The following is a 14,529-nucleotide window of genomic DNA, read 5'->3' as shown; positions in this document are numbered from 1 at the left end:
TTTTACAACAAAAGATCAAGGAAGGCATTGTTGTACTTCTAAATTTAAAGTTACTGAAACTCATTCCAAGTTATGTTTATACTGTTGCTTTGCAAGTAATGAGGAAAAGTGCAAGGAGAGATGGTCTGGCACCAGGATGAGTTTGCGAAGTGAGACTCGGCTGGCCATACGACCATAAGACTAGGAGTGGAAGTAAGGCCATTCGGCTCATCAAGTCCATCATTCCGCCTACTTACCCACCTTCTCCCCATAGCCCTTAATTCCTTGCGAGATCAAGAAATTATCAATCTTTGCCTTGAAGACACTTAACATCCCAGCCTCCACTGCACTCCGTGGCAATGAATTCCACAGGCCCATCACTCTCTGTCTGAAAAAATGTCTCCTCATATCTGTTCTAAATTGACCCCCTCTAATTCTAAGACTGTTCCCACGGGTCCTAGTCTCCCGGCCTAGTGGAAACAAATTCCTAGCATTCATCTTTTATTGCCATGGATTATCTTGTAAGTTCCTACTGGATCTCCCCTCAACTTTCTAAACTCTAATGAATACCATCCCAAGATCCTCAGCCATTCATCATATGTTAGGCCCACCATTCCAGGAATCATCTGTGTGAACCTCCGCTGGATACGCTTCATGCCAGTATGTCCTTCCTGTGGTGTGAGGCCCAAAATTGGACACAGTGTTCTAAATAGGGCCTAACTAGAGCTTTATAAAGCCTCAGAAGCACATCGCTGCTTTTATATTCCAACCCTCTTGAGATAGATGACAACATTACATTTGCTTTCTTAACCACAGATTTAACATGCAAGTTCACCTCAGAGAATCTTCGACTAGCACTCCTAGGGATCCCTTTGTGCTTTGGCTTTACGAATTTCCTCACCGTTTAAAAAATAGTCCATGCCTGTATTCTTTTTTCCAAAGTGCAAGACCTCGCAGTTACTCACGTTGAATTTCATCCCCACCTCTTCAGTCGTATCTGTCTGTCCCCTAACTTGGTATCATCGGTTAATTTCACCAGAATGCCCCAGTCCTTCATTCAGATCATTAATATATAAAGTGAACAAAGCTGACAAAAGGTAGTTGATTGATTTGAGGAATTGTAACCAGTTGAGGATGCCAAAGGTCATCAGTTTGATGGCAACTCTGATTGGTGCCTCGACAGTTGAACAACTTGGGTTTGAATGATGCAGTGAAAACATTTTGAACTGCTAGGTGGAGATATGGCGTCTCTTGTGCAATAAAAACTCCTACAGTCTGAAGGAAGCCAGTTATTTTGTCCCACTAGTTGCAGTAAGTTGCGACTGAAGAGAGTCTGTAAATGTACTAATCACCTCCAAAGAAGTGATAGGAGAAAAGAAACTGAAGAACAATAAGTGCTGGCAAAGTACAACGATCATTTCAGTGAACTCAGTTTACTGGTACTATTGGACTGTGGCTTCCAGTTATTTTTCCCCTCTGCCTACAAAACTAATGTTTTTTGTTTGACTGTATGTAAACGTGTGCATGTAGGGAGGATGTTTAGAGGAGGGTTCAAGTTTAATTAGTAGCGTTATATGTTGATAATTCATAGTTGTCTATGTCTGGTTAGAATCAATTTATTTTAATAAGTAGCAATTCTTGTGAAGCACAGAGATCTGAATTACAGCCATATAGCTCAGATGGAATGTTGTACACCAGACCACATCGCCACCTGTCGCCAATTTCCATTTTAAATATAGAAGAAAGACAGAAACACGCTCAAAGTTCTGTTTGGATTGAATACAAATATTTTATTAAAAATGTAGCTCACTAAAATAACAAAAATATCCTGATAAAAAGAAATGACCGTACTGTCATGCAACACGAGTGTTTTCTGGACTTTTTCTATTGGGAAATCAGTAAGACAAAAAGAATTGATGAAAAGACATAATGCACAGATCAGACTCTGTCTGTGGCTAGTAACTCTCTCCTAGTGCCTAATATCAGCTCACCTGTTGAAAGGCACTCTCCAGATACTCCAGACAAACTTCACACCTTTAGTGAGTGTTCCACTTGAAGTCCCTACATCCTGATGTCTGGTTTGAAGCAAACTTTTCTCAAAGAGAACAACGTTGATGGAGAAATTTCCGAAGTTTCCTGTTGAGTCATTTTCAGCACCCATTCCACCGAAATCACATTATGATGACAAGATTAGTGACTGGAGATAAATCTCAGTGACGCAGTTATCCCTGCCCCATGTAACAGAGAATCATTCGTTTTAGGAAATTACAATAATGGCATCTGGTTTCTGTTTTGAACATCACTGGGTAGTAATTCCTATTACAACATGAATTAATAGAAAAACTAGTCTCCTTTGAAATAAGTATTTTATCTTCAAAGCAACTGAGTTTTGTATTTTTAGCTAGAGTTTAAAGAAGATTATACACAATCAAATTAAAATATCAAGAATCAGGTTGTATTCAAAGTTTTAAAAGTAAACACAAAATCTATAAATATTTACAATACAGTATAAAAAAAATTGTTCATGTTATCTGTATCCTGAAAGGAAAATTAATAACATTGTATGTACACTACCTCTTCAGTGAAAACAAAATATTTTCTGGATCTGAAATCCAAACTCATAGAAAGAAATCAGGTTTGCTGTGGATGGTGAGGTGTATTTTGCAGATACTACGAATGTGAATAATTTAGATTAGATTAGAATAGATTCCCTACAGTAATGATACAGGCCCTTCGGCCCAATAAATCCACACCAATCCTCCAAAGAGTAAGCCACCCAAACCTATTCCCTTACCTATATTTTCCTCTGACTAATGCACCCAATACTATGGGCAATTTAACATGGCCAATTCAATTAACCTGCACATCTTTGAACTGTGGGAGGAAATCCACGCAGCTGCAGGGAGAACATGCAAACTCCACACAAATTTACATTTGTGTTTTAAAATCTTGCTTCTCCTCTCCTTTCATCAATCTCAGACACCTATTAATTACATTTTTTTTTACAGAACTGCTCTTGACTAGGGATCAATTTGATGTGTAATGTTTGTTTTGATCCTGATTGGAACAGTCTTGAACATTAAACTAGAATTTGAAACCAGGCCTCTAGTGCCAATGGGTGCTTTAACTGAGACCAAAGTTACACTGTTGTGAGATTGGTAGTGTCAGACCTGGAGTAAGATTCTAACCAGAAGCAGAAACACCTCCCTTCCATCATTTGATGAATTTTATAATGAACCCTGCATGGAGCTAAAATGACATGGAAAGTTGCTTTTAGCTGTGGGGAACTTTGACATTCTAAGCATGCAGAATAAAATATTGGGGAACTCCACAGCAATGTCTTCACAGGATTCTTCAAATCCAGTAGCAAGTACATTGTCCTCTCCCAAAACAATCGGCCCAGCAGCAAGGGGCTAATAATTAAAACCCAGCTTCATTGGGCAGGGCATGTTGTTCATGTGCCTGACACTAAGCTCCCTGAAGTAACTAAAACAGAAATTGGTGAAAAAGCACAGCAGGTCAGGCAGCATCTGTGGAGAGAAATCAGAGTTAATGTTTCGGGTCGAATGACTCTTTGTCAGAAATCTGAATTCTTCCCCAGAGTTCTAAGCAAGGGGTCACTTGACCCGCAATTTAACTCTGATTTCTCACCATAAATGCTGCCTAACCTTCTGAGCTTTACCAGCAATTTCTGTTCTTGTTGCTGATTTACAGCATCCAGAGTTCTTTCGGAATTTATTCAGTTTTCCCTGAAATAACTGTTTGACTCAGAGCTCACTCACATACGGCTGGGGACCCCCAGAAGGACAACAGAATAAAAATAGAATTTCTGGGCTGCCCTGACAGCCTCCCTGAAAAGGTCAGGCATTCCCAAACAAACTCTTCAAAGGCTCTGACTGTGAACAATCTAAACAGAGGAAGGTTTGCTCAGGAAGACACTGAACATTTTAAGACACGTCATTGGGAGCATGCAGAAGCGAAGCTGAGGTGTCAGAGCGTACAATCCTCCTAATCAATCATCTACCTGACCCTTCGAGAACCACCAGCCCCAGACGTGTCAGAGATGATAGATTGGACATTGATAAATATTTCAGAACCCATCTTTCCTGAATGAAAACAAGTCACCATCTCTCCAAGTCCTGTCTATGAAGCAGGACTGACTGCTATTAGTAAATTCCCATTAACCACTCTATCAGTCATAGGGAAATAGATTACATGAGTCTCAAACTGCTTTCTCTCAACATTCTTTGTATTTGCCTTTGGTTGATTAGCCAGGATCAGTGATCAACACATGGAGCCCAGGAGGATGGTTACATTTTGTGACCTGTGTTGTTACATTAATTAGAGCTCATTCAGCCACATCTAGCACTGTCACCATTAGCAGTCACCCTGAATCTCTCTGGAATCAGAGTTCTGAAGAAGGGTCACTGGACCTGAAATGTTAACTCTGCTTTCTCTCCATAGATGCTGCCAGATCTGCTAAGTTTTTTCCAGCAATTTCTGTTTTTTTAGGTTTCCAGAATTTTCATTTCTTTGTTTTAAATTTATCAAATGCACTTTCTTAATTTGGCATTGCTGGGATTTGAATTTGTGATCACTGGACTTCTGTCCTCTTAATGGTTATGAGTACTTTCACTTCAGCCCCTGTCTGTGTCCTGCTGCACTGGAAGTAATTATGAGGAGTAGGTGATCAGCTCAAATGCCACATGGTACAGGTCTTCATAATCCTTCCTCCTGTTCTTCATTCTCTGCCCTCTCACTCACCTCTGGCACTACCTGTCCTCTGACCAAAATGAGGAAACAAAGATTCAGCGGGAAGAGAAAAAAAACCTGAGACCTGGAGCCATGACCCAAAGCAAATAAAGCACAAAAGGAGCTCTTGTTCTAAACACACAATAGAATTTACCCAAACTCAGCTGTGATGAAAAAGACTGGTCTTTAAGAAGTTCAAAGCATCACCGATTAAGAGCAAGGGGGCAACAGACCTTATGGAAGTCTTGGCACCATCTTCTTAGATGAACCAGAGAGGGTTATTGACCCACATCCTGGGTATAGAAGAAAACTTCATCTTGATTGATAGAAGATTTTCAATGTGATGCATTCCCTCGTTTCAGTTCAGGACAGAGACAAACAACTCCAGGTCTGTGATAAAGCCTGGCTTTTGAGAAACTTCAGATGATGATTCAAAACTAACGAACATTCGGCAAAATGCATGTGGGAAGGAGTTTTCAATTTTGGAGAGTGGGTATGATGATTTGGGAGAGTGGATGCCCTACATGTATAGCTGTAGGAGGCAAAGGAAACTCTGCAATAAAATTTCCTTTCTAATTGATGTTATCTCTGGTGGAAAGGGACAAAATCTAGTTTTTGATTCAAAATCCAATGTGAAAGTATCTGTTTGGAGATGAGAGTATTTCACTGGATTGACAGAATGACGGCAGGCGCATGTTCTGTCAGAGGCAACAACAGCAGAAGATCTTTCGACAAATGTTGTTCCTCTTGTGTTCCACAGCTTTCTTCAGCTGTACTTTGGCCTCACCCGTGTAATCTTGAACCTTCTGCACATTTATCTCGATGTTGTTGAGGGTCTCTGATTGTTCCTCCACCAAAACTGCCACCTGCAGGAACAAGTCATGGATCTCACGGACACGACACTCCAACTTCAGCAGCTCCCGGTGCCGCTGCTCAATTTCTGACAGAGCAGTGCGTGCCCCTCGCACTTCGCTCAGCAGGTTTCCGGAGAACACATCCCACTTCCCTTGTTCTATCATCTCCTCCATCTCGTTGTTGGAAATGTCTTTTCCCATGATCTCGAGCTGCCGCTGGATCCGGGTCTTGCAGTTTTCCCGCTGCTTCATCTCCTCCTTGTTATACTCCAACATGGCGTTGTGGAAAGTGTGCAAGACAACAAAGTGCTGTGCCTGGGCGATCCGAACAATAGCAGCATTAGGCCCATGTGTATTCATTATCTCGTTGATGTAATTGTTTAGATCCTGCAGCCTCCGATGGATCTTCTCACCCCGACTTTTTATATCTTTTGCAATAGAGTTTGAATCCCGCTTTATGCTGCTAAGACGTCTCATCGAGGTCAGGAAGCGAGTGTTCTGCTTTCCTAGACGTTTAATGTCCACTTTCAGGCGCCCATTTTCTTCTTGGATTTGTTGCACTTCTTTGTGAAGCACCTGCAGAATGAAGTCACTTTCAAATACCAAGCCTCCACAAGTGGAATCCACCTCATCTTCGGTCTCTGCTTGCTGTTGGGACAATTTTGAACATTCGATCAATTCTTCAAGTCTGTCCTTCATTGTTCCTGAAAGAAACCAAAATAATCAAGATCCGAAAAAACCAAAATGACAGGAGCGACTCAGCGAATTTATATTATTCAGTAAATATATAAAAAAACTTGCATCCTTATAGCTCTTTGGAGATCCTGAGGACAACTGACAGTGTTTTGCAGAAAACAAACTGCTTTTGAGATCCACTCATTTATCATTTGGAAATGGAATAGAATATTCCTTTGGATTAGATTACTTACAGTGTGGAAACAGGCCCTTTGGCCCAACAAGTCCACACCAACCCACCTACATTTACCCCTTCACCTAACACTACGGGCAATTTACATGGCCAATTCACCTAACCTGCACATTTTTGGACTGTGGGAGGAAACCGGAGCACCCGGAGTAAACCGACGCAGACACGGGGAGAACGTGCAAACTCCACACAGAACGTCGCCTGAGGCGGGAATTGAACCCAGGTCTCTGGTGCTGTGAGGCAGCAGTGCTAACCACTGTGCTGGAAGATTCCACAAGAAGTATTGAGATAAACCTTTTCATGTTGTCAGTTAATGTTTGAATATTGGCTAGAATTATGGGAGGGCTGCTGTAGTGTTCTTCAAATTCACCTATAGAATCTTTCCCATCCACCCGAGAGGGTTGATCACCTTCAGTTTCAGATCTTATCACAAAGGAAACCTGACAGAATATTCCTGTGCTGCACTTCCACAGAAATCCTCAGTACTTACCCACCAACAGTATGGGATGCTCTCAGCATTGACACTCGGACAGTGCGACACTCCCTCACAGCACTGACCCACCAATAGTGCGGCATTCCCTCAGCACTGACCTTCCAACAGTGCAACACTCCCTTAGCACTGAGCCTCCAACAGTGCAGTGTTCCCTTAGTGCTGACCCTCTGACAGTGCCGCACTCACTCAGCACTGACCCTCCGACAGTGTGGCACTCCCTCAGCACTGATCTTCTGACAGTGTGGCATTCCCTCAACACTGACCTACAACAGTGCTGCACTCCCTTAGCACTGAGCCTCCAACAGTGCCACATTGCCTCAGCGCTGACCTCTCGACAGTGTGGCACTCCCTCAGCACTGCCACTCTGACAGTGCGGCTCTCCCTCAGCACTGATCCTTTGACAGTGTGGCATTCCCCCACCACTGACCTACAACAGTGCGGCACTCCCTCAGCATTGACCTTCTGCCAGTGTGGCACTTTCTCAGCACTGACCTTCCAACAGTGCGGTACGCTCTCAATACACACCCTCCAACAGTATGGCACTCCCTCAGCACTGACACTCTGACAGTGCAGCATTCCCTCAGCACTGACCCTCGGACAATGCGGTGCTCCCTCAGCACTGAGCCTCCAACAGTGCCACACTCCTACAAGGATTTTCTTTATCTCCGATCAAGGTGGCCAAGTGGTTAGAACTTTAGACTCAAGATCCAATGGATATTGGTCTTTGTAGGTTTGATAGCAGAGTTTTTGTGGGTGACACGGTGGCTCAGAGGTTAGCACTGCTGCCTCTCAGCACCAGAGACCCAAGTTTGGTTCTAGCTTCAGGTAACTGTCTGTGTGTAGTTTCAGGTTATCCCCACGTCTGTGTGGGTTTTCTTCAGGTGCTCCGGTTTCCTCCCACAGTCCAAAGATGTGTAGATTAGGTAAATTAACTATGGGAAATGTGGGGTCACAGGGAAAGGGTGGCTCTGGGTGGGATATTCTTCAGAGGGCTGGTACAGGCTTGATGGGCCAAATGGCCTCTAACGTGCACAGTGAGTTTTCCATGAAACAAAATTTTTTGCAGCAGAAAAGGTATAAATGACCTCACCTGAATAGCGGAATCCTGTAGTTTTGATATCTTGTGTTTTTCAGCTCTAAGATGTGCCCAATCTGCTTGCATATCAAGCAGGTGGCCTGAAAAAGATTACAAGTAAGCCATATAAGTACAATGTGAATTTATATAGTGCATTGAACACTGAAAAGTGCCCAAATTTCCATAGTTTTTATGATTATCTGTCAGTTTATCCACTAACAAACAATCTGTGCCTCCTATTTACAACAGAGTGTATTTAGGACAGAGGTAGCTAGGTTCTAAATTAGGATTAAGGATTCTAGGGAGAAGATGTGAGAATGGAGCTGAGAAACATTCTGGCCATGATCAAATGGTGGAGCAGTCAAATGGCTTGATAATGCTCCTATAAATTATGGTCTATTACAAAGTATTAGCCTTGAATTTTCTGAGCAATTGCTCAGACGTTTACCTTAATCTACCACTAGATTCTCAGCTGTAGCAAACAGTATCATTTTACTATCTTGTCAGGGGTTCTAACTTGTAAAGTTCCGTTTTGGGAAGGACTTTTAGGACACTTTAATTTTCATACCTTAGAGAGAGCAGATTTAACTATTTTTGACAGTTTTATGTTATTGTAATGAAATTGGCAGGAAATTTAAGTTCGACTTGAACAATATTTTGTCAGTATTGGTGAAGTCCTATAATGCTAGGACTGAAAGAGGGAACCCACACTGTGTCCATGGGCAGCAGGACCCTGGGTGGCATTTGACTGGTATCAGCCCAATCCAGCATCATTCATTGTCCTTTAACCAGATTCTGATCTAGTTTCCTGATTGAAAACCGCTGATGTATGAGAGTAAGGAAGGGACCTGTTTTTATATGATTGCAATCAGCAATTTCAGGAGCTACAGAAGAAATGGGACATTCCAAACAACTTTGATTCAATCTTTAAGCATGGGTTTCAGAATTATTCATTGATTCAACTCTCTTGGTCTGATATAATATCTACTTAGACCCACTCCCACACAGTTAAATCCACACTAGCTGCATCAAGGCGTCATTATCCAAATAAGCTAATGTACAAGATCCCAGAATGGGAATTGCACAACAATGGAAAGATGAGCCATTTATTACTTTTGGTTAGTAAGAGGAATAAGTTTAGAGAGAGATTGCTTCCCTGTTTGAATATTTCTATTTCATCTCTTTTCATGATTAAGGAAGTCTCTTTGTGTTATGCACCTTCTTTAAGTTCAGAGACAGGAACCAAGTTTACCACGGTCCAAACTTTGGTCAGTTTATTGACAGTCTTTGATACTGAGGTTGTGGGTTTGTCAGAGCCCATTATCCAAACTGTTGCTTACTTTCACATAATACTGAGCGACTGCTGTACTGTTGGAAATGTCATTATTAGATGAGATATTGAGCCATGGCTGTAGGTGGCTGTATTCCAGGATATTCCTCTCCCTCAATTAATTGCAAAAGTAGATGATTTGGTCATGATGTCATCTGATGTTTCTCGGAGCTGACATTGCCACCCTGTCTTCTACACTACAACTACATTTCAAAAAAATACTTTGTTGGCTCTGGGATATCCAGAAATTGTGTTATACAAGTAAACTTTTCTATTACATTGCCTTATGGGAACGGGGAAAACAGTCTGAACAACCAACACCATCCTCACTTACAGGATATGTACAGTTTCTGCTGATTGGCTTCCTTTCCTGAGACAGTTCATATCAGGAGCAGGGTATCTGGAGTATTGGCTGGGCCTCCCTCTCCCCCTCACGTTTTCACACCAAAAACTGCAGTTTGGGTACTCTTTGGCTTCACACAGCAAAGCTTGGAAATAACAAGGCATAATTATCGAAACACTTCACTAAAAGGACAGAGCTCCTTTAAAAGTTAATCTGGGGTGAGTGAACCAAAGGGTCAGTATCTTGTGACAAACATACATCAGCACTCTTAACATTATCAACCTCTTGGATTTCTCTAACCAACACCATCAATCCACACTGACTACCAGAGCTCAAAAAGAGGATCATATCATCTTCCCAGGGCAATTAGGTCTGTGCAATAAATTCCACCTCTTATCCTTCAGAAGAATGGACAGTATCGTCCTACTCAATTAACATTGAAAAAGTCATAAAATAAGATACAATTGTGAAAGCGTTTTTTCACACACTTCACTGTCTGTGTACCTTCAAGTGATTTATTTGGACAACTGAAGTTATGCTTAGGATGGCAGGTTCTCCAGATGAGATCTCTTCCCATCTGATGACATTACTATGCATTTGATCGACCAGGCTATTGTAAAATATGCCTCAATTTGTTAAGTTGACCACTTAAAAGTCTTTGCATCACATGAACAACCAGCCAGCAGCTAAGATTAGAATCTATTTCTAAAATGAAACACATTAAAGTATGTATTTTCTCAGCGTGAGCTATTGCTGTTTTGAGAACAGGAAATGTTGGTCACTCACCCAGACAGCCCTCAGAAAGAGTCCGGGTTGTGGAATGAGAAAGCAAGCTGAGTTCGTGGAACAGACTTGGTTCTGTTGTACAGTGTGAGCTTCAAGCCCCTTGCACCTGCATCCTTCTTACAATTTGTTAAAAACAATTCACAGTTCAGATTCTTCCAAGCACATCTCACTCACTTGATGTGCAATGCAGCCAAGAGGTTAATTCAGAAACCCTTATCTCTGGCGAATTGTCGCCCTTTTCTATTTGGTTGAAATTGAAGATAGAGCAGGCTAGTGGTCTTGCATAATCCCCTTGAAATACTGCAGTCTGGAAATTAACACCCAGTCACAATGCTGTCCAGAGTCAGACTGCACAGCCTCATATGGGAGGTTATTATTATATCATGTGACTAAAGTACCATTCTGGGAAGTGACACTGAGATAAAGAAATAGTTTCCTTTCCTGTGGGCGAGTACGGTTGATCACGGAATGTGTATTGTCAAATAGCAAGGGAAAGAGGCTATAGTTCCTGGTACAACGAACTCCTAACCACAGAAAAACCTCATTCACTCAGAATTTCCCCTCTACAGTGTGTCAGGTATCAATGCATAATCATTGTATGATTTAACAACTCTACAAAATGTCTCTCACATTGTGTCGTTTGAATGACTAATTCACGCAGAATGTTGTGAGTAGGGGGCTCCCAAATATCTCACAAACACAATGCTAAGGAAGTCTCCAGTATGGAAACTAATGCCTCTCCCTACGTTGTCATTCACTCCAGCTCTACAAAGTTTCAACCTTCCACCATTATTAGCCGTGCCTTCAAATCTCAAGGTAATAAACTCGAGACTTCCTTCTCTGTAGCTCTCCATTTCTGTTTCTGCCTCTAAGACTCTTCTTAAAGCCTACCTCTTTGACCAAGTTATCTTTTAGTCTCCTGCCCTAATATCTCCTTATGTGGCTTGGTATCAACTTCCTTTTTACAAAAAAAACATTCTTGTGAATTTTTGGGATGTGCTGCCAAATACAAATATAACTTGTTGTTTTCATTGCTGTTTGTTCTTTCTATCACTTATATATTCGACTTAAATACTTAAGAAATGGGGTTGGCTGAGGTAAAGGTATTTTTAAAGATTGTTGAAAGACAAAGTTAAAAATCACACAATACCAGGTTGTAGTCCAATAGGTTTATTTGGAAGCACTGGCTTTTGGAACACTGCTCCTTCATCAGGAAGTTATGACAATCACCTGATGAAGGAGCGACGCTCCGAAAGCTAGTGCTTCCAAATAAATCTGTTGGACTATAACCTGGTGTTATGTGATTTTTAACTTTGTACACCCCAGTCCAACACCAGCACCTCCAAATCATGAAAGACAATGATTGACAGAGGAAGAGTAACGTGTGCTGAGATGTTTTAATAATTAATAATTGTGTGACCATCACCTGGAAAACATGGAAACAGCTACTGAAGAGAAGGGCTGACTGTGGACAGCTGTACAGTACAGTACTGATCAGTTCTTGTTCTATATTTTTGAGGTTCCAGCAAAGGTCAGCATTCATAGCCCATCCAGCTTGTTTACTTTGAGAATGTGGTCAAGAGTTCTTTTTTAAATACTGTAGTCTGTGTATTGGAAGGCATTCCCACAGTGTTCAGGGAACAGAGTTGTGAAATATTTCTACTGATAACTTTAGTACACTAGGTCATTGGAGAAAAAGCTCAAAATGGCAAGGTTGAGGGAGGTGCTGTGGCAATCACTGCAGGAACACAGAAATCTGCACAACAGCCAGAGGAATATCAGAGGGAGTCATAGAGAGTAGCAATGAAGGAGAAGGAAACATAGCCACAGGGAAAGAATAAGAGATTAACAGAGAGATGCTATTGTGTAATCTTATGACAATCAAGATTGTAGTTGTGTCCCACAGAGACACTAACGTACAACCAATTTTAGAGGTCACTAACCTCTATACCAAGAGCACTGAAACATAATGAAAAAAAATCATTGACTACAGCAGGAAAGATTGAAGTTTATTATTTTTATAGCACATTATGAATGTGTGGTGGAGAAGCAGGGGGCAGATACAGGTAGATGATCCTTTATCCTAAATTGTTGGGGACAGCTGTTTTTCGGAATTCGGAATTTTTCGGATTTCGGAACAAATGTAGTATCCCCTGTAGGATTCAGGGCAGCACCCCATAACCAAACATCAATACTGCAGAAACAATGTATGAATACTCACATGAAGTGTGATAAATAAAGACTACAAATAATACTACAGTTTATTTATAGAGTAATATACTCATAAATGAAATACATAGACCATAAATACTCAAGGACATTTTATTTCCAGAGAAAACATTCCAAGAAAAGCATTTGGGAAAACTTAAACATACACAACTTCAGCACTATGTCAGATGACATTTTTAAAGACTTTGTGTCATCTGTCTCATTAACATATATTTCAGTCGAAGCAATCTCTCTTTAATTGAGTAAATTGCCATAATCTCTTGCTCACTGATAAATGAACATTGTTCAAGGCCAGCAATTAACTGATTGCAGATTTTCACCAGATCATCTATGGGGATTTTTTTCAACTGTGTTCAGAAAATCATGATTTATATCCTCACGCTGATCTGTATTTAAAACCATTTCAGCAATTTTCTCATCAGAGAAGGAATGCACGATGGTGTGCCTCATTGTCAATGTTCAGCAGTCATAAAGTCATAGAGATGTACAGCACGGAAACAGACCCTTCGGTCCAACTCGTCCATGCTGACCAGATATCCCAAGCCAATCTAATCCTACCTGACAGCACCTGGCCCATATCCCTCCAAACCCTTCCTATTCATATACCCATCCAGATGTCTTTTAAATGTTGCAATTGTACTAGCCTCCACCACTCCCTCTGGCAGCTCATTCCATACATGTACCACCCTCTGAGTGAAAATGTTGCCCCTTAGGTGTCTTTTGTATCTTTCCCCTCTCACCCTGACCCCAGGGTAAAGACTTTGTCTATTTATCCTATCCATGCCCCTCATGATTTTATAAACCTCTATATGGTCACCTCTCAGCCTCCGATGCTCCAGGGAAAACAGCCTTAGCCTATTCAATCTCTCCCTATAACTCAAATCCTCCAACCTTGGCAACATCCTTTTAAATCTTTTCTGAACCCTTTCATGTTTCACAACATCTTTCCGATAGGAAGGAGACCAGAATTGCATGCAATGTTCTAACAGTGACCTAACCAATATCCTGTACAGCCACAACATGACCTCCCAACTCCTGTACTCAATATTCTGACCGATAAAGGAAAGCATACCAAACACCTTTTTCACTATCCTATCTACCTGCTCTACTTTCAAGGAACAATGAACCAGCACTCCGAGGTCTCTTTGCTCAACCACACTCCCTAGGACCTTACCATTAAGTGTATAAGTCCTGCTAAAATTTGCTTTCCCAAAATGCAGCACCTCGCATTTATCTGAATTAAACTCCATCTGCTACTTCTCAGCCCATTGGCCTCTTCAATGTAAGCTTCCTGTAATTTATTTACACTTTTGTCTGATAAATTTGGTGCGTAAGTTACAAGGTTTGCTATGATCGTTTTCTCTTCAGTGACACAAAATCCTTCAAAGTCTTCATCTTTAGGTTCATTTACATCAAACATCGTTGTAGGCCAGAGTCTGTGCCAAGCATTTATTAATATTGATTTATCAACATCCTTCCAAGCATTTGTGGGCGGCACGGTGGCACAGCTGTTAGCACTGCTGCCTCACAGCGCCAGAGACCCGGGTTCAATTCCCGACTCAGGGGACTGACTGTGTGGAGTTTGCACGTTCTCCCCGTGTCTGCGTGGGTTTCCTCCGGGTGCTCCGGTTTCCTCCCACAGTCCAAAGATGTGCGGGTCAGGTGAATTGGCCATGCTCAATTGCCCATAGTGTTAGGTAAGGGGTAAATGTAGGGGTATGGGTGGGTTGCGCTTCGGCAGGTCGGTGTGGACTTGTTGGGCT

General features: G+C 41.6%; 1 protein-coding gene across 6 annotated transcripts in view; it reads right to left on the bottom strand.

Moving 5' to 3' along the window:
• Window positions 1-1,761: 1,761 nt before the first annotated feature.
• stx11a (syntaxin 11a) overlaps window positions 1,762-14,529 on the bottom strand; it is a 32,022-nt gene continuing 19,254 nt past the window's right edge. For 2 of the 6 annotated variants that reach the window (XM_060831894.1, XM_060831893.1), the window contains 2 exons: window positions 8,094-8,179; window positions 1,762-6,289 (listed from right to left, as the gene is read on the bottom strand). In XM_060831894.1, coding sequence (XP_060687877.1) covers window positions 5,433-6,284 — 852 coding nt within the window. In that variant the 5' untranslated portion in view covers window positions 6,285-6,289; window positions 8,094-8,179 and the 3' untranslated portion in view covers window positions 1,762-5,432. Of the gene's footprint in view, window positions 6,290-8,093; window positions 8,180-9,742; window positions 9,812-10,537; window positions 10,832-14,529 lie in introns of those variants that run through there. The other 4 variants (XR_009645139.1, XR_009645140.1, XM_060831895.1 and 1 more) reach the window with 4 other exon arrangements.

Source organism: Hemiscyllium ocellatum, chromosome 10 (genome assembly GCF_020745735.1).
Source record: "Hemiscyllium ocellatum isolate sHemOce1 chromosome 10, sHemOce1.pat.X.cur, whole genome shotgun sequence".
Classification (NCBI taxonomy): domain Eukaryota; kingdom Metazoa; phylum Chordata; class Chondrichthyes; order Orectolobiformes; family Hemiscylliidae; genus Hemiscyllium; species Hemiscyllium ocellatum.
The sequence above is the reverse complement of the archived record's forward strand: the minus strand, read 5'-3'. Positions and strand labels throughout refer to the sequence as shown.